Here is a 24503-nt window from a genome sequence, read left to right on the forward strand (position 1 = left end):
CCCCACCCCCTCCCAGTATAACCAGTATAAACCAGTATAAACCAGTATAAACCAGTGACGCCCACTGCATCCCTCCCAGTCCAAACCAACCCAAACCAGTCCAGACCAGTATAAACCAGTCCAGACCAGTATAAACCAGTCCAAACCAGTCCAGACCAGTCCAGACAAGTATAAACCAGTATAAACCAGTCCAGACCAGTCCAAACCAGTATAAACCAGTCCAGACCAGTATAAACCAGTCCAGACCAACCCAAACCAGTCCGGACCAGTCCAGACCAGTATAAACCAGTCCAGACCAGTCCAAACCAGTATAAACCAGTATAAACCAGTCCAAACCAGTCCAGACCAGTCCAGACCAGTATAAACCAGTATAAACCAGTCCAAACCAGTCCACACCAGTCCAAACCAGTCCAGACCAGTATAAACCAGTCCAGACCAGTCCAGACCAGTATAAACCAGTCCAAACCAGTCCCTTGGCTCTTTAATCCGGGGCAATAAATGGGGGGACCGGGGGGGGAATTTTGGGGGAATTTTGGGGTTTTTGGGATTTTTTTTTGATTTTTTGGGGAATTTTGGGGGATTTTTTGGGGATTTTTTTGGGATTTTTTGGGGATTTTTTTTTTTTTTTAGGGGCTTTTTTGGGGGCTTTTTTGGGGAATTTTTGGGGATTTTTTTGGGATTTTTTTGGGAATTTTTGGGGATTTTTGGGGATTTTTGGGGTTTTTTTGGGGGATTTTTTGGGATTTTTTGGGGGTATTCTTTGCAGGTTTTATTGGGATTTTTGGGGTTTTTTTGCAGGTTTTATTGGGATTTTTTGGGGTATTTTTCGCAGGTTTTATTGGGATTTTTGGGGGTATTTTAATGGGATTTTTCTCAGGTTTTATTGGGATTTTTTGGGGATATTTCTCAGGTTTTATTGGGATTTTTGGGGTATTTTTGCAGATTTTTTGGGGGTTTTTGGGGTATTTTTTTCCGGTTTTATTGGGGTTTTTTGGGGATATTTCTCAGATTTTATTGGGGTTTTTTGGGGTATTTTTTGCAGGTTTTTTTGGGATTTTTTGGGGATTTTTTTCCGGTTTTATTGGGGTTTTTTTGGGGATATTTCTCAGATTTTATGGGGTTTTTTGGGGATATTTTGCAGCTTTTATTGGGTTCTCCATGGGGTATTTTAATGGGATTCTTCGTAGGTTTTATTGGGATTTTTGGGATATTTTTTGCAGGTTTTATTGGGATTTTTTGGGGTATTTTTGCAGGTTTTATTGGGTATTTTTGGGGATATTTCTCAGATTTTATTGGGATTTTTGGGGTATTTTTTGCAGGTTTTTTTGGGATTTTTTGGGGATTTTTTTCCGGTTTTATTGGGGTTTTTTGGGGATATTTCTCAGATTTTATGGGGTTTTTTGGGGATATTTCTCAGGTTTTATTGGGATTTTTGTGGTATTTTTGGCAGGTTTTATTGGGATTTTTTGCAGGTTTTATTGGGATTTTTGGGATATTTTTTGCCGGTTTTTTTGGGGATTTTTTGGGATATTTTTTGCTGTTTTTTGGGGGGATTTTTAATGGGATTTTTTGCAGGTTTTATTGGGATTTTTTGGGGATATTTCTCAGATTTTATTGGGATTTTTTGTGGTATTTTTTGCAGGTTTTATTGGGATTTTTTTGGGATATTTTTTGCAGATTTTTTTGGGATTTTTGGGGATATTTCTCAGGTTTTATTGGGTTTTTTGGGGTTTTTTTGCCGGTTTTATTGGGTTCTCAATGGGGTTTTTTTGGGGTATTTTTGCAGATTTTATTGGGGTTTTTTTGGGATTTTTTTGCAGGTTTTATTGAGATTTTTTGGGGATATTTCCTGGGTTTTATTGGGATTTTTTGTGGTATTTTTTGCAGGTTTTACTGGGATTTTTTGGGGTATTTTTTGCAGCTTTTATTGGGATTTTTGGGGATTTTTTTCCGGTTTTATTGGGATTTTTTGGGGATATTTCTCAGGTTTTATTGGGGTTTTTTGGGGTATTTTTTGCCGGTTTTATTGGGATTTTTGGGATTTTTTTTGCAGGTTTTATTGGGTATTATTTGCACATTTTATTGGGATTTTTGGGGTATTTTTCCCGGTTTTTTTGGGATTTTTTGGGATATTTTTTGCAGGTTTTATTGAGATTTTTTGGGATTTTTTTTGCAGATTTTATTGGGATTTTTTGGGGATATTTCTCAGATTTTATTGGGATTTTTGGGTTATTTTTTGCCGGTTTTATTGGGATTTTTTGGGGTGTTTTTTGCAAGTTTAACTGGCGTTTTTTGGGGGATATTTCTCAGGTTTTATTGGGTTTTTTTGGGGTATTTTTAATAGGATTTTTTGCAGATTTTATTGGGATTTTTTGGGCATATTTTTTGCAGGTTTTATTGGGGTTTTTTGGGGATATTTCTCAGGTTTTATTGGGTATTTTTTGCACATTTTATTGGGATTTTTGTGGGATTTTTTGCAGCTTTTATTAGGATTTTTTCAGGATTTTTCCCAAGTTTTATTCGGATTTTTTGGGAATATTTCCCAGCTTTTATTCGCATTTTTCCAGGATTTTTCCCAGCTTTTATTGGGCCATTTTGGGGGATATTTCTCCGCTTTTCTTGGGTTTCTCCAGGGTCTCTCTCCCTCCTCAGGGCAGATTTTGGGGTCACTTCAGGCAGCGTTCGAAGTAGGTGGCGCCCACGTATCCGCCCCGCAGCGAGCGCTGCACGTTCTGCTCAAACAGGCGCCGGTTGCTCTGCAGCACCTCCGCAGCCTCCTTGTTCAGGGGGTCCTCGGGGTTGGGCTCCTTTGGGGGGGAAATTTGGCCTCAGGGGGATCCCAAAATTCCCACAAAATTCCCATAAATTTCCACCAAAATGCCTTAAAGCGGCCGGATCCCGAAATTGCCCGAAAATCCCCCAGAATTTGGTAAAATCCCATGAAAATCCCATAAAATCCCAAAATTCCCCTAAAATTCCCCTAAAATTCCCACAAAATCCCTCAAATCCCAAAATTCTCCTAAAACCTCCCAGAATTTCCTAAAATCCCATTAAAATCTCCCAAAATCCCAAAATTCCCACAAAATTCCCACAAAATCCCTCAAATCCCAAAATTCTCCTCAAATCTCCCACAATTTCCTAAAATCCCATTAAAATCCCATAAAATCCCATGAAAATGCCCCAAAATCCCAAAATTCCCCTAAAATTCCCACAAAATCCCCCAAATCCCCAAATTCTCCTAAAACCGCCCAGAATTTCCTAAAATCCCATTAAAATCCCCCAAAATCCCTTTAAACAACCCCAAAATCCCAAAATTCCCCTAAAACCTCCCAGAATTTTCTAAAATCCCATTAAAATCCCATAAAATCCCATTAAAATCCCCCAAAATCCCAAAATTCCCCTACAATTCCCACAAAATCCCCCAAATCCCAAAATTCCCCTCAAATCCCCCACAATTTCCTAAAATCCCATTAAAATCCCCCAAAATCCCTTTCAACACCCCCAAATCCCAAAATTTCCCCTAAAATCTCCCACAATTTCCTAAAATCCCATTAAAATCCCCTAAAATCCAATTAAAATCCCCCAAAATCCCAAAATTCTCCTAAAACCACCCAGAATTTCCTAAAATCCCATGAAAATCCCCCAAAATCCCTTTCAACACCCCCAAATCCCAAAATTCCCCTCAAATCCCCCAAAATTTCCTAAAATCCCATTAAAATCCCCCCAAATCCCAAAAGTTCCCCTAAAATTCCCACAAAATCCCCCAAATCCCAAAATTCTCCTAAAACCACCCAGAATTTCCTAAAATCCCATGAAAATCCCCCAAAATCCCTTTCAACACCCCCAAATCCCAAAATTCCCTAAAACCCCATTAAAACCCCCCAAAAAACCCCAAAAAATCCCCAAAAAATCCCCAAAAAACCCCAAATCCCACGAGCCATTGGTTGGGGTTTGGCTCCTTTTGGGGGAAACATTTGGGGTCAGGGGGATCCCAAAATTCCCACAAAATTCCCATAAAATTCCACCAAAATGCCTGAAAGCGGCCGGATCCCGAAATTGCCCGAAAATCCCCCAGAATTTGGTAAAATCCCATGAAAATCCCATAAAATCCCAAAATTCCCCTAAAATTCCCACAAAATCCCCCAAATCCCAAAATTCTCCTAAAACCGCCCAGAATTTCCTAAAATCCCATTAAAATCCCCCAAAATCCCTTTAAACAACCCCAAAATCCCAAAATTCCCCTAAAACCTCCCAGAATTTTCTAAAATCCCATTAAAATCCCCCAAAATCCCTTTAAACAACCCCAAAATCCCAAAATTCCCCTAAAACCTCCCAGAATTTTCTAAAATCCCATTAAAATCCCATAAAATCCAATTAAAATCCCCCAAAATCCCAAAATTCCCACAAAATTCCCACAAAATTCCCACAAAATCCCCCAAAATCCCAAAATTCTCCTAAAACCACCCAGAATTTCCTAAAATCCCATGAAAATCCCCCAAAATCCCTTTCAACACCCCCAAATCCCAAAATTCCCTAAAACCCCATTAAAACCCCACTAAAAACCCCAAAAAACCCCCAAAAAACCCCAAACCCCACGAGCCATTGGTTGGGGTTTGGCTCCTTTTGGGGGAAACATTTGGGGTCAAGGGGATCCCAAAATTCCCACAAAATTCCCATAAAATTCCACCAAAATGCCTGAAAGCGGCCGGATCCCGAAATTGCCCGAAAATCCCCCAGAATTTGGTAAAATCCCATGAAAATCCCATAAAATCCCATGAAAATCCCCCAAATCCCAAAATTTCCCCTAAAACCTCCCAGAATTTCCTAAAATCCCATGAAAATCCCCCAAAATCCCTTTCAATGTCCCCAAAATCCCAAAATTCCCCTAAAATTCCCACAAAAATCCCTTAAAACCTCCCCAAAATCCCAAAATTCTCCCCTAAAACCCCACAATTTGTTAAAATCCCATGAAAATCCCCCAAAATCCCTTTCAACAGCCCAAAAATCCCCAAAATTCCATAAAACCCCCCCAAAATCCTTTATTAACCCCCCAAAATCCCAAAATTCCCCTAAAAATCCCCCCAAAATCCCTTCACAGCCCCAAATTCTAAAATTCCCCTAAAACGTCCCCAAATGCCCCCAGCCCCTGTTTGGGGTTTGGGTCCCATTTTGGGGTTCCCATTGTTCAGGGGGGTCCTTTTGGGGTTTGGATCCTTTTGGGGGGGAATTTGGCCTCAGGGGGATCCCAAAATTCCCACAAAAATCCCATAAAATTCCACCAAAATGCCTTAAAGCGGCCGGATCCCGAAATTGCCCGAAAATCCCCCACAATTTGCTAAAATGCCATTAAAAGCCCCTAAAATCCCATTAAAATCCCCCAAAATCCCATTAAAATGCCCCCAAAATCCCAAAATTCCCCTAAAATTCCCACAAAATCCCCCAAAAATCCCAAAATTCCATCAAAACCCCTCAGAATTCCCCTAAAACCGCCCCAAATCCCATAAATCATTGGTTGGGGTTTGGCTCCTTTTGGGGGAAAATTTGGGGGCAGGGGGATCCCAAAATTCCCACAAAATTCCCATAAAATCCCTTAAACCCCCTCCAAATCCCAAAATTCTCCTAAAATTCCCACAAAATCCCTTAAAACCCCCCCAAAATCCCAAAATTCCCCTAAAATTCCCACAAAATGGCCCCAAAACCCTAAAAGCAGCCGGATCCCAAAATTGCCCTCAAATCCCCCACAATTTGGTAAAATCCCATGAAAATCCCCCAAAATCCCTTTCAACACCCCCAAATCCCAAAATTCCCCTAAAATACCCCAAAATCCCCAAAAATTCCCCTCAAAAATCCCAAAATTCCTCTCAAAATCCCCCCAAAATTCCCCTCAAAATTCCCAAAAATTCCCCTCAAATCCCCGAAAAATTCCCCTCAAAATCCCAAAATTCCCCTCAAAATCCTCTCAAAATCCCAAAATTTCCCTAAAAATCCCCAAAATTCCCCTCAAAATCCCAAAATTCCCCTCAAAATTCCCCTCAAAATCCCCAAAAATTCCCCTCAAAATCCCAAAAATTCCCCTCAAAAATCCCAAAATTCCTCTCAAAATCCCCCAAAAATTCCCCTCAAAATCCCCAAAATTCCCCTAAAATCCCCAAAAGTCCCCTAAAATTCCCCCAAAATCCCCCTCAAAATCCCCCAAAAATTCCCCTCAAAATCCCCAAAATTCCTCTCAAAATCCCAAAATTCCCCTCAAAATTCCCCTAAAAATCCCAAAAATTCCCCTCAAAATCCCCAAAATTCCCCTCAAAATCCCAAAATTCCTCTCAAAATCCCCCAAAAATTCCCCTCAAAATCCCCAAAATTCCCCCTAAAATCCCAAAATTCCCCTCAAAATTCCCCTAAAAATCCCCAAATTCCCCTCAAATCCCCGAAAAATTCCCCTCAAAATCCCAAAATTCCCCTCAAAATCCCCAGGACCCCAAAACCTTCCCCAGGTGTCCCCAGAGCCTTCCCAGGTGTCCCCAAACACGCCCCAGGTGCCACCTCCATGTCCCCAGGTGTCCCCCCAGGTGTGTCCCCATGTCCCCATGAGTGTCCCCAGGTGTGTCCCCATGAGTGTCCCCATATCCCCAGGTGCCACCTCCATGTCGCCAGGTGTGTCCTTGTCCCCTCAGGTGTCCCCACATCCCCCCAGGTGTCCCCAGGTGTGTCCCCACATCCCCAGGTGTGTCCCCAGGTTTGTCCCCACATGTGTCCCCATGTCCCCAGGTGTGTCCCCATGTCCCCAGGTGTGTCCCTAGGAGTGTCCCCAGGTGCCACCCCCATGTCCCCAGCTGGGTCCCCATGTCCCCCTGAGTGGTCCCCAGGTGTCCCCATGTCCCCAGGTGCCACCCCCATGTCCCCAGGTGTGTCCTTGTCCCCTCAGGTGTCCCCATGTCCCCAGATCCCTCCAGGTGTCCCCATCTCCCCCCAGGTGTGTCCCCAGGTGCCCCCTCCATGTCCCCAGGTGTGTCCTTGTCCCCTCAGGTGTCCCCAAGTCCCGCCAGGTGTGTCCCCAAGTGTGTCCCCAGGTGTGTCCCCATCTCCCCCCAGGTGTGTCCCCATGTCCCCTCAGGTGTCCCCATCTCCCCTCAGGTGTGTCCCCAGCTGTCCTCCCACATCCCCAGGTGTGTCCCCCTAGGTGTCCCCGTGTCCCCACGTTCCCCCAGGTGTCCCCCCAGCTGTGTCCCCATGTCCCCAGGTGCCCCCTCCATGTCCCCAGGTGTGTCCTTGTCCCCCCAGGTGTCCCCAAGCCCCCCCAGGTGCCCCCATGCCCCTCCAGGTGTCCCCCCAGGTGTGTCCTCACGTTCCCCCAGGTGTCCCCCCAAGTGTCCCTCCAGGTATCCCCAGATGTCCCCCCAGGTGTCCCCATGTCCCCAGGTGTGTCCCCATCTCCCCCAGGTGTCCCCAGGTGTCCCCCCACACCCCCAGGTGTTCCCCCAGGTGTCCCCAGGTGTCCCCATCTCCCCCCAGGTGTCCCCAGGTGTGTCCCCATGTCCCCATGAGTGTCCCCAGGTGTGTCCCCCCACGTCCCCCCAGCTGTGTCCCCATGTCCCCAGGTGTGTTCCCAGGTGTCCCCAAGCCTCCCCAGGTGTCCCCAAGCCCCCCCAGGTGTGTCCCCAGGTGTCCCCCCCAAGTGTCCCTCCAGGTGTCTTCACATCCCCCCAGGTGTTCCCCCAGGTTTCCCCGAGATCCCCCCAGGTGTCCCCAAGCCCCTCCAGGTGTCCCCCCAGGTGTCCCCAAGCCCCCCCAGGTGTCCCCAGGTGTCCCTCACCAGGAACAGGTACTGCAGGCCGTAGATGATGGAGTTGATGGTCAGCACCGGCTTCCAGTCCTCCCTGTGGGGACAGACACGGTCACTATGGTCACCACGGCCACCACGGCCACTGCCATGGTCACTGCGGTCACTTCAAGGCCACTACAGCCACCATGGCCACCACGGCCACTGCCATGGCCACTACAGCCACCACGGTCACTGCCATGGTCACTGCCATGGCCACCATGGCCACCACGGCCACCGCGGTCACTGCCATGGTCACCATGGTCACCATGGCCACCACGGCCACTGCGGCCACTGCCATGGTCACTGCCATGGTCACCATGGCCACCACGGCCACTGCGGCCACCACGGCCACCGCAGTCACTGCCATGGTCACCATGGCCACCATGGTCACTGCCACGGCCACCACGGTCACTGCCATGGCCACCACGGCCACTGAGGTCACTGCGGTCACTGCCATGGCCACCATGGTCACTGCGGCCACTGCGGCCACCACGGCCACCCCGGTCACTGCCATGGTCACTGCCATGGTCACTTCAAGGCCACTACAGCCACCACGGCCACCACAGCCACTGCAGCCACCACGGCCACTGCCGTGGTCACTGCCATGGCCACTACGGCCACCACGGTCACTGCGGCCACTGTGGCCACTGCGGTCACGGCCACTGCAGCCACCACGGCCACTGCGGTCACTGCGCCTACTGTGGCCACCACAGTCACTGCGGCCACTGCGGCCACCACGGTCACTGCGGTCATGGCCACTGCAGCCACTGCGGCCACTGCGGTCAGCAGGCACGGCCATGGCCACTGCCATGGTCACCACGGCCACTGCGGCCACTGCCATGGCCACTGCGGCCACCGCGGTCACTGCCATGGCCACTATGGTCAGTGGGCACGGCCACCGTGGCCACTGCAGCCACAGCCATGGCCACTGCGGCCACTGTGGCCACCACAGTCACTGCGGTCACTGCGGTCACTGCCATGGCCACTACGGCCACTGCGGCCACCACAGTCTCTGCGGTCATTGCGGCCACTGCGGTCAGTGGGCACGGCCATGGGCACTGCGGCCACCACGGCCACCATGGCCACTGCGGTCAGCAGTCACTGCGGTCAGCAGACACGGCCACCGCGGCCACTGCAGTCATTGTGACCACCACAGTCACTGCGGCCACCGCGGGCACAGCCACGGCCACTGCGGCCACCGCGGCCACTGCGGCCATTGTGGTCAGCAGGCACGGCCATGGCCACTGCGGCCACTGCGGTCACTGCCATGGTCACTTCAAGGCCACTACGGCCACCGTGGCCACCACGGTCACTGCCATGGCCACTATGGTCAGTGGGCACGGCCACCACGGCCACTGCGGTCACTGCCATGGCCACTGTGGCACTTCAAGGCCACTGCGGCCACCGCGGTCACTGCAGCCACTGCGGCCACTGCAGTCATGGCCATGGCCACTACGGCCGCCACGGCCTCTGCGGTCACTGCGGCCACTGCGGCCACCGCGGTCACTGCCATGGCCACTATGGTCAGTGGGCACGGCCACCACAGCCACTGTGGCCACCGCGGTCACTGCGGTCAGCGGGCACAGCCATGGCCACTGTGGCACTTCAAGGCCACTACGGCCGCCACGGCCACTGCAGTCACTGCGGCCACTGCGGCCACCACGGTCACCGCGGCCACTGCCATGGCCACTATGGTCAGTGGGCACGGCCACCGCAGCCACTGCGGCCACCACAGTCACTGCGGCCACTGCGGCCACTGCGGTCAGCGGGCACAGCCACGGCCACTGCGGGCACTGCCATGGCCACTGTGGCCACCGCGGTCACTGCGGTCATTGCGGCCACTGCGGTCACTGCCATGGCCACCGCGGTCACTGCGGTCAGTGGGCACAGCCACGGCCACTGCGGCCACTGCCATGGCCACTGCGGCCACAGCCGTGGTCAGTGGGGCCACCACGGCCACCAGCAGGTGACCACAGCCCCCAGGTGTGTCCCCATGTCCCCCAGGTGTGTCAGAGGTGTGTCACTGTCCCCCAGGTGTCCCCAGGTGTGTCCCAGGTGTGTCCCCAGGTGTGTCCCCATGCCCCCCAGGTGTGTCCCTATGTCCCCCAGGTGTGTCCCCAGGTGTGTTTTTGCCTCACCTGAGGATGTTGAGGCAGACGTTGCCCCCCAGGTGTGTCCCCAGGTGTGTCACAGCCCCCCAGGTGTGTCCCCAGGTGTGTCCCTGTCCCCCCCAGGTGTCCCCATGTCCCCAGGTGTGTCCCAGGTGTGTCCCAGGTGTGTCCCAGGTGTCCCTCAGGTGTGTTTGTGCCTCACCTGAGGATGTTGAGGCAGACGTTGCCCTCCAGGTGTGTTTGTGTGTCCCAGGTGTCCCCATGTCCCCCAGGTGTGTCCCCAGGTGTGTCCCCAGGTGTGTCCCAGGTGTGTTTTCCCTCACCTGAGGATGTTGAGGCAGACGTTGCCCTCCAGGTGTGTCACTGTCCCCCCCAGGTGTGTCCCAGGTGTGTCCCAGGTGTGTCCCCAGGTGTGTCCCTGTCCCCCCCAGGTGTCCCCAGGTGTGTCCCCAGGTGTGTCCCCAGGTGTCCCCAGGTGTGTTTGTACCCCCCCAGGTGTGTCCCTATGTCCCCAGGTGTCCCAGGTGTCCCCAGGTGTGTGTTTCCCCTCACCTGAGGATGTTGAGGCAGACGTTGCCCCCCAGGTGTGTCACTGTCCCCCCCAGGAGTGTCCCCATGTCCCCAGGTGTGTCCCCAGGTGTGTCACAGCCCCCCAGGTGTCCCCAGGTGTGTCCCCAGGTGTGTTTTTGTCCCTCACCTGAGGATGTTGAGGCAGACGTTGCCCTCCAGGTCGATGTTGGGGTGGTACACCATGGTCTCGCACTTCACCTTGGGCGGGTCGTGAGGGTAACCCTGCCCCACCTGGGGACAGCACAGAGTGACCAGAGTGACCACTGAGTGACCACTGAGTGACCACTGAGTGACCACTGAGTGACCACTGAGTGACACTGAGTGACCACTGAGTGACCACCAGCCCTGCCCCACCTGGGGACAGCACAGAGTGACCAGAGTGACCACTGAGTGACCACCGGGTGACCACTGAGTGACCACTGAGTGACCACCGAGTGACCACTGAGTGACCACCGGGTGACCACTGAGTGACCACTGAGTGACACTGACTGACCAGAGTGACCACTGAGTGACCACTGAGTGACCAGAGTGACCACTGAGTGACACTGAGTGACACTGAGTGACCACTGAGTGACCACTGAGTGACACTGACTGACCAGAGTGACCACTGAGTGACACTGAGTGACCAGAGTGACACTGAGTGACACTGAGTGACGACCGAGTGACCACTGAGTGACCACTGAGTGACCCATGGGGGCCACTGAGTGACCACCAATGGCCACCGAGTGACCAGCAATGGCCACCAACCCCCCCATTGGCCACCAAGTGACCCCCAATGGCCACTGAGTGACCTCCCATGGGTACCAACCCCCCCAATGGCCACTGAGTGACCACTGAGTGACCCCAATGGCCAATGAGTGTCCAGCAGTGGCCATCAACCCCCCCAATGGCCACCAACGCCCCCATTGGCCACCAAGTGACCCCCAATGGCCACCAAGTGACCCCCAATGGCCACCAACGCCCCCAATGGCCACCGAGTGACCCCCAATGGCCACCAAGTGACCTCCAATGGCCACCAACCCCCCCTGCGGCCACCGAGTGACCACCAATGGCCACTGAGTGACCTCCAATGGCCACTGAGTGACCCCCAATGGCCACTGTGACCCCCAATGGCCACTGAGTGACCACTGAGTGACCCTTGGTGGCCACCAACCCCCCCAATGGCCACTGAGTGACCACCAATGGTCACCAAGCCCCCAATGGCCACTGAGTGACCACTGAGTGACCACGGAGTGACCCCCAATGGCCACCAACCCCCCCAGGGGCCACCAAGTGACCATTGGCCACTGAGTGACCACTGAGTGACCTCCCATGGCCACCAACCCCTCCAATGGCCACCGAGTGACCACTGAGTGACCCCCAATGGCCACCGAGTGACCCCCAATGGCCACTGAGTGACCCCCCATGGCCAGCAACCCCTCCAATGGTCACCGAGTGACCCCCAATGGCCACTGTGACCTTCAATGGCCACTGAGTGACCACTGAGTGACCCTTGGTGGCCACCAACCCCCCCAATGGCCACTGAGTGACCACCAATGGCCACCAAGTGACCCCCAATGGCCACTGAGTGACCCTCAATGGCCACCACCCCCAAAAATGGCCACCGAGTGACCCTCAATGGCCACTGTGACCCCCAATGGCCACTGAGTGACCCTTGGTGGCCACCAACCCCCCCAATGGCCACTGAGTGACCCCCAATGGCCACCAACGCCCCCACTGGCCACCAAGTGACCACTGAGTGACCACCAATGGCCACAGGAGGGGTTTGGTGGCCATGGCAAGGGTTTGGTGGCCATGGCAGGGGTTTGGTGGCCATGGCAGGGGTTTGGTGGCCACAGGAGGGGTTTGGTGGCCACAGGGGGGGTTTGGTGGCCATGGCAGGGGTTTGGTGGCCACAGGGGGGGTTTGGTGGCCACAGGAGGGGTTTGGTGGCCACAGGGGGGGTTTGGTGGCCATGGCAGGGGTTTGGTGGCCACAGGGAGGGTTTGGTGGCCACAGGGGGGGTTTGGTGGCCACAGGGAGGGTTTGGTGGCCATGGCAGGGGTTTGGTGGCCACAAGGGGGGGTTTGGTGGCCACAGGGGGGGTTTGGTGGCCACAGGGGGGGTTTGGTGGCCATGGCAGGGGTTTGGTGGCCATGGCAGGGGTTTGGTGGCCATGGCAGGGGTTTGGTGGCCACAGGAGGGGTTTGGTGGCCACAGGGGGGGTTTGGTGGCCACAGGAGGGGTTTGGTGGCCACAGGGGGGGTTTGGTGGCCATGGCAGGGGTTTGGTGGCCATGGCAGGGGTTTGGTGGCCACAGGGAGGGTTTGGTGGCCATGGCAGGGGTTTGGTGGCCACAGGGAGGGGTTTGGTGGCCACAAGGGAGGGTTTGGTGGCCACAAGGGAGGGTTTGGTGGCCATGGCAGGGGTTTGGTGGCCACAGGGGGGGTTTGGTGGCCATGGCAGGGGTTTGGTGGCCACAGGGGGGATTTGGTGGCCACAGGGAGGGTTTGGTGGCCACAAGGGAGGGTTTGGTGGCCATGGCAGGGGTTTGGTGGCCATGGCAGGGGTTTGGTGGCCACAGGGGGGGTTTGGTGGCCATGGCAGGGGTTTGGTGGCCCAGCACTGACCTTGAAGCTGAAGACGAATTTGCCGCCCTTGTAGAAACCCTGGGGACAGAGAAACGTCACTGGGGGGACAGGGAGGGGACAGGGGGACAGGGAGGTGACACAGGTGACACAGGGAGGGGACACAGGGAGGTGGCCCCCAGTGCCCCAAGTGCCCCCCAGGTGCCCCCAGCTTCCCCAGGTGCCCCCCAGGTGCTCCAGGTGCCCCCCAGATGTCCCCAGGTGACACAGAGGTGACACACAGGTGACACAGAGGGGACACAGAGGTGACACAGAGGTGACACAGCTGCCCCCCAGGTTCCCCAGGTGCCCCAGGGAGGTGCCCCCAGGTGACACAGAGGTGACACAGGTGCTCCCAGGTGCCCCCCAGGTGCTCCAAGTGACACACGGGTGACACAGATGACCCAGGGAGGTGCCCAGGTTCCCCAGGTGCCCCCCAAGTGCCGCCCAGGTACCCCCAGGTGCCCCAGGTACCCCCCAGGTGCCACACGGGTGACACAGGTGCCACACAGGTGCCCCCCAGGTGCCCCCCAGGTGCCACACAGGTGACACAGGTCCCACCCAGGTGCCCCCCAGGTGCCCCCGAGGTGTGCCCCAGGTGCCCCCCAGGTAGGTCTCCCCCAGGTGCCCCAGGTGCCCTCCAGGTTCCCCAGGTGCCCCCCAGGTACCTCCATGTGCCCCAGGTGCCACACAGGTGACACAGGTGCCACACAGGTGACACAGGTGCCCCCAGATGCCCCCCAGGTACCTCCCACGTTCCCCAAGTGCACCCAGGTGATAGAGGAAGGTGCCCCAGGTGCCACCCAGGTGCTACAGGTGCCACACAGGTGCCACACAGGTGCCACACAGGTGCCACAGGTCCCCCAGGTGACACAGGAAGATTCCTCAGGTAGGTCTCCCCCAGGTTCCCCAGGTGACACAGAGGTGACACAGCTGCCCCCAGGTGCCCCCCAGGTGCCCCAGAGAGGTTCCCCAGGTGCCCCCCAGGTGCCCCAGGTGACACAGAGGTGACACACAAGTGACACAGGTTCCCCAGGTGACACAGGTGCCACACAGGTGCCCCAGGGAGGTGCCCCAGGTGCCCCAGGAAGGTGCTCAAGGTTCCCCCAAGACCCCCAGGTGCCCCAGGGAGGTTCCTCAGGTGCCCCCCAGGTGCCCCCCAGGTACCCCCAGGTTCCCCAGGTGTCCCCCACATACCCCAGGTGACACAGGTGCCCCAGGTGCCCCCCAGGTGCTCCCGAGGTGCCACAGGTGCCCCCCAGGTGCCCCCCAGGTTCCCCAGATGCCTCCAGGTGCCCCAGGTGACACAGAGGTGACACAGATGCCCCCAAGGTGCCCCAGGGAGGTGCCCCAGGGAGGTGCCCCCAGGTTCCTCAGGTGCCCCAGGTGCCCCCCAGGTGCCCCAGGAAGGTGCAAAAGGTTCCCCCAAGCCCCCCAGGTGCCCCAGGTGCCCCCCAGCTGCCGCAGGTGCCCCCCAGATGCCCCCAGGTGCCCCCAGCTTCCCCAGGTGACACAGGAAGGTGCCCCAGGTGCCCCAGGTGCCCCCCAAGTGCCGCCCAGGTGCCCACCAGGTGCCACACAGGTGCCACAGGTCCCACCCAGGTGCCCCCCAGATGTCCCCCAGGTTCCCCCGAGGTGCCCCAGGTGCTCCCCAGGTGCCCCAGGTGTCCCCCAGGTGTCCCCCAGGTTCCCCAAGTTCCCCAGGTGCCCCAGGTGACACACAGGTGACACACAGCTGCCCCCAGGTGTCCCCCCAGGTGCCCCAAGTGCCCCAGGAAGGTGCCCCAGGTTCCCCCAAGACCCCCAGGTGCCCCAGGGAGGTTCCCCAGGTGCCCCCCAAATTTCCCCCAGGTGCCCCCGGTGCCCCAGGTGCCACACAGGTGACAGACAGGTGCCCCAGGTGCCACACAGGTGCCACAGATGCCCCCAGGTGCCCCAGGGAGGTTCCCCAGGTGTCCCCGGGTGCCCCAGGTGACACACAGGTGCCACACAGGTGACACAGATGACCCAGGGAGGTTCCCCAGGTGCCCCCCACATTCCCCAGGTGCCCCCCAAGTGTCACCCAGGTACCCCCATGTGCCCCAGGTGCCCCCAGGTACCCCCGGGTTCCCCAGGTGCCACACACAGGTGCCACACAGGTGCCACAGGTGCCACATGGGTGCCACAGGTGCCCCAGGTGACACACACAGGTGCCACACAGGTGCCCCAGGTGCCCCCCAGGTGCCCCCCAGGTGCCCCCCAGGTGCCCCAGGGAGGTTCCCCAGGTGCCCCCCAGGTTCCCCCCAGGTGCCCCTGGTGCCCCAGGTGCCACACACAGGTGCCCCGGGTGACACATGTGACACACAGGTGCCCCCCAGGTTCCCCAGGTGTCCCAGGTGCCCCCCAGGTGCCCCCCAGGTGCCCCAGGTGCCCCCCATGCCGTGCCCACCTCGTCGGGGCAGATGAGCAGGCGGAAGTGCAGGAGATCGTCCTGGTCTGAGAAATCGATCTCACACGTCTTGGGCAGGTTCAGCTCGTTGATGTCTGGGGACAGGGAGGGGACAGTCAGGGGACACTGAGGGGACATTGAGGGGACAACGGAGACAGTGAGGGGACACTGAGGGGACAGTGAGGGGACAGTGGGGACAATGGGGACACTGAGGGGACACTGAGGGGACACTGAGGGGACATTGGGGATATTGGGGACACTGAGGGGACATTGGGGACATTGGGGACAATGGGGACATTGGGGACAGTAAGGGGACAGTGAGGGGATATTGGGGACAGTGGGGACACTGAGGGGACAACGGGGACACTGAGGGGACAACGGGGACAGTGGGGACACTCAGGGGACATTGGGGACAATGGGGAGAACGGGAACACTGAGGGGACATTGGGGACAGTGGGGACAGTGAGGGGACACTGGGGACACTGAGGGGATACTGGGGACAGTGAGGATATTGGGGACAGAGAGGGGACAACGGGGACAGTGAGGGGACATTGGGGACAGTGCGGATATTGGGGACACTGGGGACACTGAGGGGATATTGGGGACAGTGAGGGGACACTGAGGGGACACTGAGGGGACATTGGGGACAACGGGGACAGTGGGGACAATGGGGACACTGAGGGGACACTGAGGGGACAATGGGGACACTGAGGGGACAGTGAGGGGACACTGAGGGGACAGTGAGGGGACATTGGGGACACTGAGGGGATATTGGGGACAGTGAGGATATTGGGGACACTCAGGGGACAGTGGGGACATTGGGGACAATGGGGACACTGGGGACATTGAGGGGACATTGAGGGGACAGTGGGGACAGTGGGGACAACAGGGACAGTGAGGGGACAATGGGGACAGTGGGGACAGTGAGGGGACAGTGGGGACAGTGAGGGGACAGTGGGGACAGTGGGGACACTGAGGGGATATTGGGGATATTGGGGACACTGGGGACACTGAGGGGATATTGGGGACATTGGGGACATTGGGGACACTGAGGGGACATTGGGGACATTGAGGGGACACTGAGGGGACAATCGGGACAGTGAGGGGACAATGGGGACATTGGGGACATTGGGGACATTGGGGACATTGAGGGGACATTGGGGACATTGAGGGGACACTGAGGGGACATTGGGGATATTGGGGACAATGGGGACACTGAGGGGACAGTGAGGGGACACTGGGGACATTGGGGACATTGGGGACACTGAGGGGACACTGGGGACACTCAGGGGACATTGGGGACAATGGGGACACTGAGGGGACATTGGGGACATTGAGGGGATATTGGGGACACTCAGGGGACATTGGGGACATTGAGGGGACACTGAGGGGACATTGGGGACACTGAGGGGATATTGGGGACATTGGGGACACTGAGGGGACACTCAGGGGATATTGGGGACATTGATGGGACACTGGGGACACTGAGGGGACACTGGGGACACTCAGGGGACATTGAGGACATTGGGGACACTCAGGGGACACTGGGGACATTGGGGACACTGAGGGGACATTGGGGACATTGGACACAATGGGGACATTGAGGGGACAATGGGGATATTGGGGACACTGAGGGGACACTGGGGACACTCAGGGGACATTGGGGACAGCTGGGGACACATGGGGACATTGGGGACACATAGGGACACAGGGACAGCTGGGGACACACAGGGACACAGGTGACACACACAGGTGACACACACAGGGACAGAGGCAGGACAGTGGTGACACGGGTGACAGGTGGCACAGACACACAGGGACACACGGGGACAAGGAGACACAGGTGACACAAAGGTGACAAACATGGATGCAGGTGGGGACACACAGGTGACACACAGGTGACACACAGGTGACACAGGTGACACAGAGGTGACACAGAGGTGACACACAGGTGACACACACAGGTGACACACACAGGTGACACACAGGTGACACAGGTGACACACACAGGTGACACACACAGGTGACACAGTGACACACACAGGTGACACAGGTGACACACAGGTGACACAGGTGACACACAGCTGACACACAGGTGACACACAGGTGGCACACAGGTGACACAGTGACACACACAGGTGACACACAGGTGACACACACAGTGACACACACAGGTGACACACACACAGGTGGCACACAGTGACACAGGTGACACACACAGTGACACACAGGTGACACAGTGACACACACAGGTGACACACAGGTGACACAGGTGACACACACAGGTGACACAGGTGACACAGGTGACACAGGTGACACACACAGGTGACACACACAGGTGACACAGTGACACACACAGGTGACACAGGTGACACAGGTGACACACAGGTGACACAGGTGACACACAGGTGACACACACAGGTGACACACACAGGTGACACAGGTGACACTCAGGTGACACAGGTGACACACACACAGGTGACACAGGTGACACTCAGGTGACACAGGTGACACAGCCATGACGCCCCATGAGCCCAACCCCTGCCTGGCCCATCCCCAGCACAACTGGGACCAAACTGGGAGCAAACTGGGCCATACTGGGACCAAACTGGGCCATACTGGGAATCACTGGGAGCAAACTGGGTCATACTGGGAGCAAACTGGGCCATACTGGGAGCAAACTGGGCCATACTGGGGTCATACTGGGCTATACTGGGAATCACTGGGACCAAACTGGGCCATACTGGGAGCAAACGGGGCCATACTGGGGTCATACTGGGCTATACTGGGAATCACTGGGAGCAAACTGGGACCAACCTAGGCCATACTGGGACCAACCTGGGCCATACTGGGAGCAAACTGGGAGCAAACTGGGCCATACTGAGAGCAAACTGGGACCAAACTGGGCCATACTGGGACCAACCTAGGCCATACTGGGAGCAAACTGGGAGCAAACTGGGCCATACTGGGAGCAAACTGGGACCAACCTAGGCCATACTGGGACCAACCTGGGCCATACTGGGAGCAAACTGGGACCAAACTGGGCCATACTGGGTCATACTGGGCCATACTGGGAGCAAACTGGGAGCAAACTGGGCCATACTGGGACCAACCTAGGCCATACTGGGAGCAAACTGGGGCCATACTGGGGCCATACTGGGACATATTGGAAAATACTGGGACCATACTGAGAGCAAACTGGGTCATACTGGGTTATACTGGGAATCACTGGGACCAAACTGGGACCATACTGGTCCATACTAGGACTAAACTGGGCTATACTGGGCCATACTGGGTCATTCTGGGAGCAAACTGGGACCATACTGGGCCATACTGGGACATACTGGGACCATACTGGGCCATACTGGGACCAACCTGGGCCATACTGGGGCCATACTGGGACCAACCTGGGATTATACTGGGGCCATACTGGGACCAACCTAGGACTATACTGGGGCCATACTGGGACCATACTGGGACTATACTGGACCATACTGGGACCATACTGGGACGTTCACCAAAGCCTTACTGGGACCAGTATGTGACCTTTACTGGTCCCAGTATGTGCCCCCTATCAGCCCCAGTACCGGCTCCCATGGAGGCCCTGCTGGAACCAGCACCTGCCCCTTACTGGGACCAGTATGGGATCCTTACTGGGAGCAGTACCTGACCCCTACTGGGACCAGTATGTGACCCCTGCTGGGACCAGTATGTGACCCTTACTGGGACCAGTACCTGCCCCTTACTGGGACCAGTATGTGACCCTTACTGGGACCAGTACCTGCTCCTTACTGGGACCAGTATGTGATCCTTACTGGGACCCACTGGGGCCTTACTGGGACCAGTATGTGACCCTTACTGGGACCAGTACCTGCCCCTCACCAAGGCCTAACTGGGACCAGTATGTGACCCTTACTGGGACCCACTGGGGCTTTACTGGGACCAGTATGTGACCCTTACTGGGACCCACTGGGGCCTTACTGGTCCCAGTATGTGCCCCCTATCAGTCCCAGTACCAGCCCCCATGGAGGCCGTGCTGGGACCAGTACCTGCCCCTTACTGGTTCCAGTATGTGCCCTTTACTGGGACCAATATGTGCCCCTCACTGGTTCCAGTATGTGCCCTTTACTGGGACCAGTATGTGACCTTTACTGGTCCCAGTATGTGCCCCTATTGGTGCCAGTACCGGCCCCCATGGAGGCCCTGCTGGAACCAGTACCTGCCCCTTACTGGGACCAGTATGTGACCAGTATGGGACTGGGACCAGTATGTGACCCCTACTGAGGCGCTACTGGGACCAGTATGTGACCTCAACTGGGACCAGTATATGACCCTCACTGGTTCCAGTATGAGTCCTTTACTGGGACCAGTATGAGGCCCTGCTGGGCCCAGCTGGGAGCCCTTACTGGCCCCAGTTTGAGGCCTTTACTGGGACCAGTATGAGGCCATTACTGGCCCCAGTTTGAGGCCTTTACTGGGCCCAGTTTGAGGCCTTTACTGGGCCCAGCTCGAGGCCCTTACTGGCCCCAGTTTGAGGCCCTTTCTGGCCCCAGTGTGCTGCCCTTACTGGCCCCAGTATGAGGCCTTTACTGGCCCCAGTTTGAGGCCTTTACTGGCCCCAGTTTGAGGCCCTTACTGGCCCCAGTTTGAGGCCCTGCTGGCCCAAGCCTGCAACCATTACTGGCCCCAGTTTATGGCCCCTGCTGGGACCAGTATGAGGCCCTTACTGGCCCCAGTTTGAGGCCCTTACTGGGCCCAGTATGAGGCCTTTATTGGCCCCAGTACGAGGCCCTTACTGGCCCCAGTTTGAGGCCTTTACTGGCCCCAGTATGAGGCCTTTACTGGGACAACTTTGGGGCCCTTACTGGCCCCAGTGTCCTGCCCTTACTGGCCCCAGTTTGAGACCTGTACTGGCCCCAGTACGAGGCCCTTACTGGCCCCACTTTGAGGCCTTTACTGGGCCCAGTGTGCTGCCCTTAATGGGCCCAGTTTGAGGCCTTTACTGGCCCCAGTATGAGGCCCTTACTGGTCCCAGTGTGCTGCCCTTACTGGGCCCAGTTTAGGACCCTTACTGGCCCCAGTTTGGGGGGCTTACTGGCCCCAGTTTGAGACCTTTACTGGCCCCAGTTTGAGGCCCTGCTGGCCCCAGCCTGCGACCGTTACTGGCCCCAGTTTATGGCCCCTACTGGGACCAGTATGAGGCCCTTACTGGCCCCAGTTTGAGGCCCTTACTGGTCCCAGTGTGCTGCCCTTAATGACCCCAGTCTGAGGCCCTGCTGTGCCCAGTCTGCAACCGTTACTGGGCCCAGTTCAAGGCCAGTACCAGACCCAGTTTGAGGCCATTACTGGGCCCAGTCTGAGGCCCTTACTGGCCCCAGTTTGAAACCTTTACTGGGCCCAGTTTAAAGCCATTACTGGCCCCAGTTTGAGGCCATTACTGGCCCCAGTTTGAGGCCTTTACTGGCCCCAGTTTGAGGCCTTTACTGGGACCAGTATGAGGCCCTTACTGGCCCCAGTTTGAGGCCTTTACTGGCCCCAGTTTGAGGCCTTTACTGGCCCCAGTTTGAGGCCTTTACTGGGCCCAGTTCGAGGCCTTTACTGGCTCCAGTATGAGGCCATTACTGGCCCCAGTTTGAGGCCATTACTGGCCCCAGTTTGAGGCCCTGCTGAGCCCAGTCTGCAAACCTTAGGGGCCCCAGTATGAGGCCCTTACTGGCCCCAGTTTGGGGCCCTTACTGGCCCCAGTTTGAGGCCCTTACTGGCCCCAGTTTGAGGCCTTTACTGGTCCCAGTGTGCTGCCCTTAATGACCCCAGTCTGAGGCTCTGCTGTGCCCAGTCTGCAACCGTTACTGGGCCCAGTTCAAGGCCATTACCAGGCCCAGTTTGAGGCCCTTACTGGGCCCAGTCTGTGACCGTTACTGGACCCAGTTTATGGCCCCCACTGGGCCCAGTTTGAGGCCCTTACTGGGCCCGGTCTGAGGCCCTGTTGAGCCCAGTCTGTGACTGTTACTGGCCCCAGTGGGTGGCCCTGACTGGTTCTAGTTCAAGGCCTTTACTGGCCCCAGTTTGAGGCCTTTACTGGGCCCAGTTTGGGACCCTTACTGGCCCCAGTATGAGGCCTTTACTGGCCCCAGTTTGCGACCCTTAATGACCCCAGTCTGAGGCCCTGCTCTGCCCCGTCTGCAACCGTTACTGGCCCCAGTTTATGGCCCCTACTGGGACCAGTTTGAGGCCATTACTGGCCCCAGTTCGAGGCCTTTACTGGCCCCAGTTTGAGGCCTTTACTGGCCCCACTTTGAGGCCATTACTGGCCCCAGTTTGAGGCCATTACTGGCCCCAGTTTGAGGCCTTTACTGGGACCAGTATGAGGCCCTTACTGGCCCCAGTTTGAGACCGTTACTGGCCCCAGTATGAGGCCCTTACTGGCCCCAGTTTGAGGCCTTTACTGGGCCCAGTATGAGGCCATTACTGGTCCCAGTATGTGCCCTTTACTGGGACCAATATGAGGCCTTTACTGGCCCCAGTTTGAGGCCCTGCTGTGCCCAGTCTGCAACCGTTACTGGGCCCAGTTTGAGGCCAGTACCAGGCCCAGTCTGAGGCCCTGCTGAGCCCAGTCTGTGACCGTTACTGGCCCCAGTGTGTGGCCCTGACTGGTTCTAGTTCGAGGCCCTTACTGGGCCCAGTTTGAGACCTTTACTGGGCCCAGTTTGAGGCCCTGACTGGCCCAAATTTGTGGCCCTTACCGGCCCCAGCTCAAGGCCCTTACTGGCCCCAGTTTCCAGCTTTTACTGGCCCCAGTTTGGAACCCCTACTGGCCCCAGTTTAAAGCCATTACTGGGCCCAGTTTGAGGCCCTTACTGGCCCCAGTTCAAGGCCCTTACTGGTCCCAGTATGTGCCCTTTACTGGGACCAGTATGAGGCCTTTACTGGCCCCAGTTTGAGGCCCCTACTGGCCCCACTGTGCTGCCCTTACTGGCCCCTCTTTAGGACCCTTACTGGCCCCAGTTTGAGGCCTTTACTGGCCCCAGTTTGAGGCCTTTACTGGCCCCAGTTTGAGGCCTTTACTGGGCCCAGTTCGAGGCCTTTACTGGCTCCAGTATGAGGCCATTACTGGCCCCAGTTTGAGGCCTTTACTGGCCCCAGTATGAGGCCCTTACTGGCCCCAGTATGAGGCCTTTACTGGGCCCAGTATGAGGCCATTACTGGTCCCAGTATGTGCCCTTTACTGGGACCAATATGAGGCCTTTACTGGCCCCAGTTTGAGGCCTTTACTGGGCCGAGTATGAGGCCATTACTGGCCCCAGTTCGAGGCCCTGCTGTGCCCAGTCTGCAACCGTTACTGGGCCCAGTTTGAGGCCCTGACTGGCCCCAGTATGAGGCCCTTACTGGGCCCAGTTTGAGGCCTTTACTGGCCCCAGTTTGGGACCCTTACTGGCCCCAGCTCGAGGCCCTTACTGGCCCCAGCTCGAGGCCCTTACTGTCCCCAGCTCGAGGCCCTTACTGGCCCCAGTTTCCAGCTTTTACTGGCCCCAGTTTGGGACCCCTACTGGCCCCAGTTTGGGACCCTTACTGGCCCTACTTTGGGACCCTTACTGGCCCCAGTTTAAAGCCATTACTGGTCCCAGTTTAATGCCATTACTGACCCCAGTTTGAGGGCCTTACTGGCCCCACTTTGGGACCCTTAGTGGCCCAGTTCGTGCCCGCCGCCTCCCCCCAGACCTTTCTGGATGCGGAGCTGCGCGGCCGAGGCCTTTTTGCTGGAGCTCTTGGTGCCGCCCGCCGATTCCTCCTCCTTCTTCTGCTGCTTCAGCGAGAACAGCTTGATCATCCTGCCGGGCCGGGGCGGCGGGGCCGGGGCGGGTCCGGGCCCCCCCCGGGGCCGAGGGAGCGGGGCCGGGCCGGGGGCGGCTCCGGTTCGGGGACTCCGGGGGCGACGGGGGCCGGGGGCGAGCGCTGAGGGCCAGCCGGCTCGGCAACTTCCGGAGCCGCTCGGCAACTTCCGGAGCCGCTCGGGACTCTCCGGAAACGCTTCGGCAACTTCCGGGATCTCTTCGTGAAGCTCCGGAATTGCTTCGGTACGACTTCGGGAGTTTCCGGAAGCGCTTCGGGAAGCTCCGGAGGTGCTTGGCGACTTCCGGAACCGCCTCGGGGATCTCCGGAACCGCTTCGGAACCGTTTCGGGGCTTTGCGGAACGGTCTCAGCGATGTCCGGAGCCGCTCGGAACCTTCCGGAAAGGGGGGAGGAGGTTCGGGACTCTCCGGAACCGCTTCGGAACCTCTGGGCGATCTCCGGGGCCTCTTCGCGGGTCTCTGGAATCGCTTCGAGAACCTCCGCAGGGCTTCGGAATCTCTCGGCAAACTCCGGAATCGCCTGGGACTTTCCGGACCCGCTCCGGAACCGTTTCGGGGAGCGGCGGAACGGCCTCGGGCTCCGCCGGCGCCGCTCTGGAGCCGCTTCCGGGAACTCCGGAACCGCTTCGGGGATCTCCGGAAAAGGAGGGGGAGGGGAGGGGCTCGGGGGTCTCCGGAATGGGGCTCGGAGCTCGGAGGTCTCCGGAAGGGAGGGGAGGGGCCCCTCAGCACTTTCTGGAAAGATTCCGGCGGGCCCGAGGGCGCTTCGGCTTCTTCCGGAAGGAGATCGACTCGTTCCGGCGCTTCGACCCCTCTTCGGCTCTTTCCGGAGCACTTCGGCTTCTTCCGGAAAAGGGGGCGGGGCGAGGCTCTCCGAAAAGCGCCGATCTCCGCCCCTCGGCTCTTTCCGGCAGCCGCTTCGTTTCTGTTTCCCGCGCTTCATGCTCGGCTCTTTCCGGAACGCTTCGGATATTTCCGGAAAAGGGGGCGGGGCGAAGCGCTCCGAAAAGCGCCGATCTCCGCCCCTCGGCTCTTTCCGGAACGCTTCGGGTTCTTCCGGAAAAGGGGGCGGGGCGAAGCGCTCCGAAAAGCGCCGATCTCGTTTCTCTCTCTCTCTC

The 24503-nt window shown here is 56.9% G+C and overlaps 2 protein-coding genes across 3 annotated transcripts; one reads left to right on the top strand and one right to left on the bottom strand.

Moving 5' to 3' along the window:
- The first annotated feature begins 513 nt into the window (after positions 1 to 513).
- LOC139585597 (cytochrome c oxidase subunit 3-like) lies at positions 514 to 2691 on the top strand. Of its 2 annotated transcripts, none has more exons than XM_071418401.1 (5): positions 514 to 1417; positions 1473 to 1709; positions 1888 to 2053; positions 2177 to 2263; positions 2502 to 2691. In XM_071418401.1, the coding sequence occupies exons 1-5, from the start codon at positions 862 to 864 to the stop codon at positions 2689 to 2691; spliced, it is 1236 nt and encodes a 411-aa protein (XP_071274502.1). In that variant the 5' UTR covers positions 514 to 861. The 2 variants fall into 2 exon arrangements, with proteins under 2 accessions (XP_071274502.1, XP_071274501.1); XM_071418400.1 differs by lacking the exon at positions 2502 to 2691 and adding an exon at positions 2278 to 2490 and having other exon boundaries at positions 514 to 1539; positions 1576 to 1642; positions 1821 to 2053; positions 2177 to 2242.
- On the bottom strand, positions 2515 to 23684 carry UBE2M (ubiquitin conjugating enzyme E2 M). Its single transcript, XM_071418399.1, has 6 exons — positions 23254 to 23684; positions 15535 to 15629; positions 13110 to 13148; positions 10628 to 10731; positions 7811 to 7874; positions 2515 to 2807 (listed from the first exon to the last, which is right to left on the bottom strand). The coding sequence occupies exons 1-6, from the start codon at positions 23360 to 23362 to the stop codon at positions 2667 to 2669; spliced, it is 552 nt and encodes a 183-aa protein (XP_071274500.1). The 5' UTR covers positions 23363 to 23684; the 3' UTR covers positions 2515 to 2666.
- Between the last annotated feature and the right edge of the window lie 819 nt (positions 23685 to 24503).

Source organism: Agelaius tricolor, unplaced genomic scaffold (genome assembly GCF_023055355.1).
Source record: "Agelaius tricolor isolate 1412-34295 unplaced genomic scaffold, bAgeTri1.0.p SCAF_85, whole genome shotgun sequence".
Classification (NCBI taxonomy): Eukaryota; Metazoa; Chordata; class Aves; order Passeriformes; family Icteridae; genus Agelaius; species Agelaius tricolor.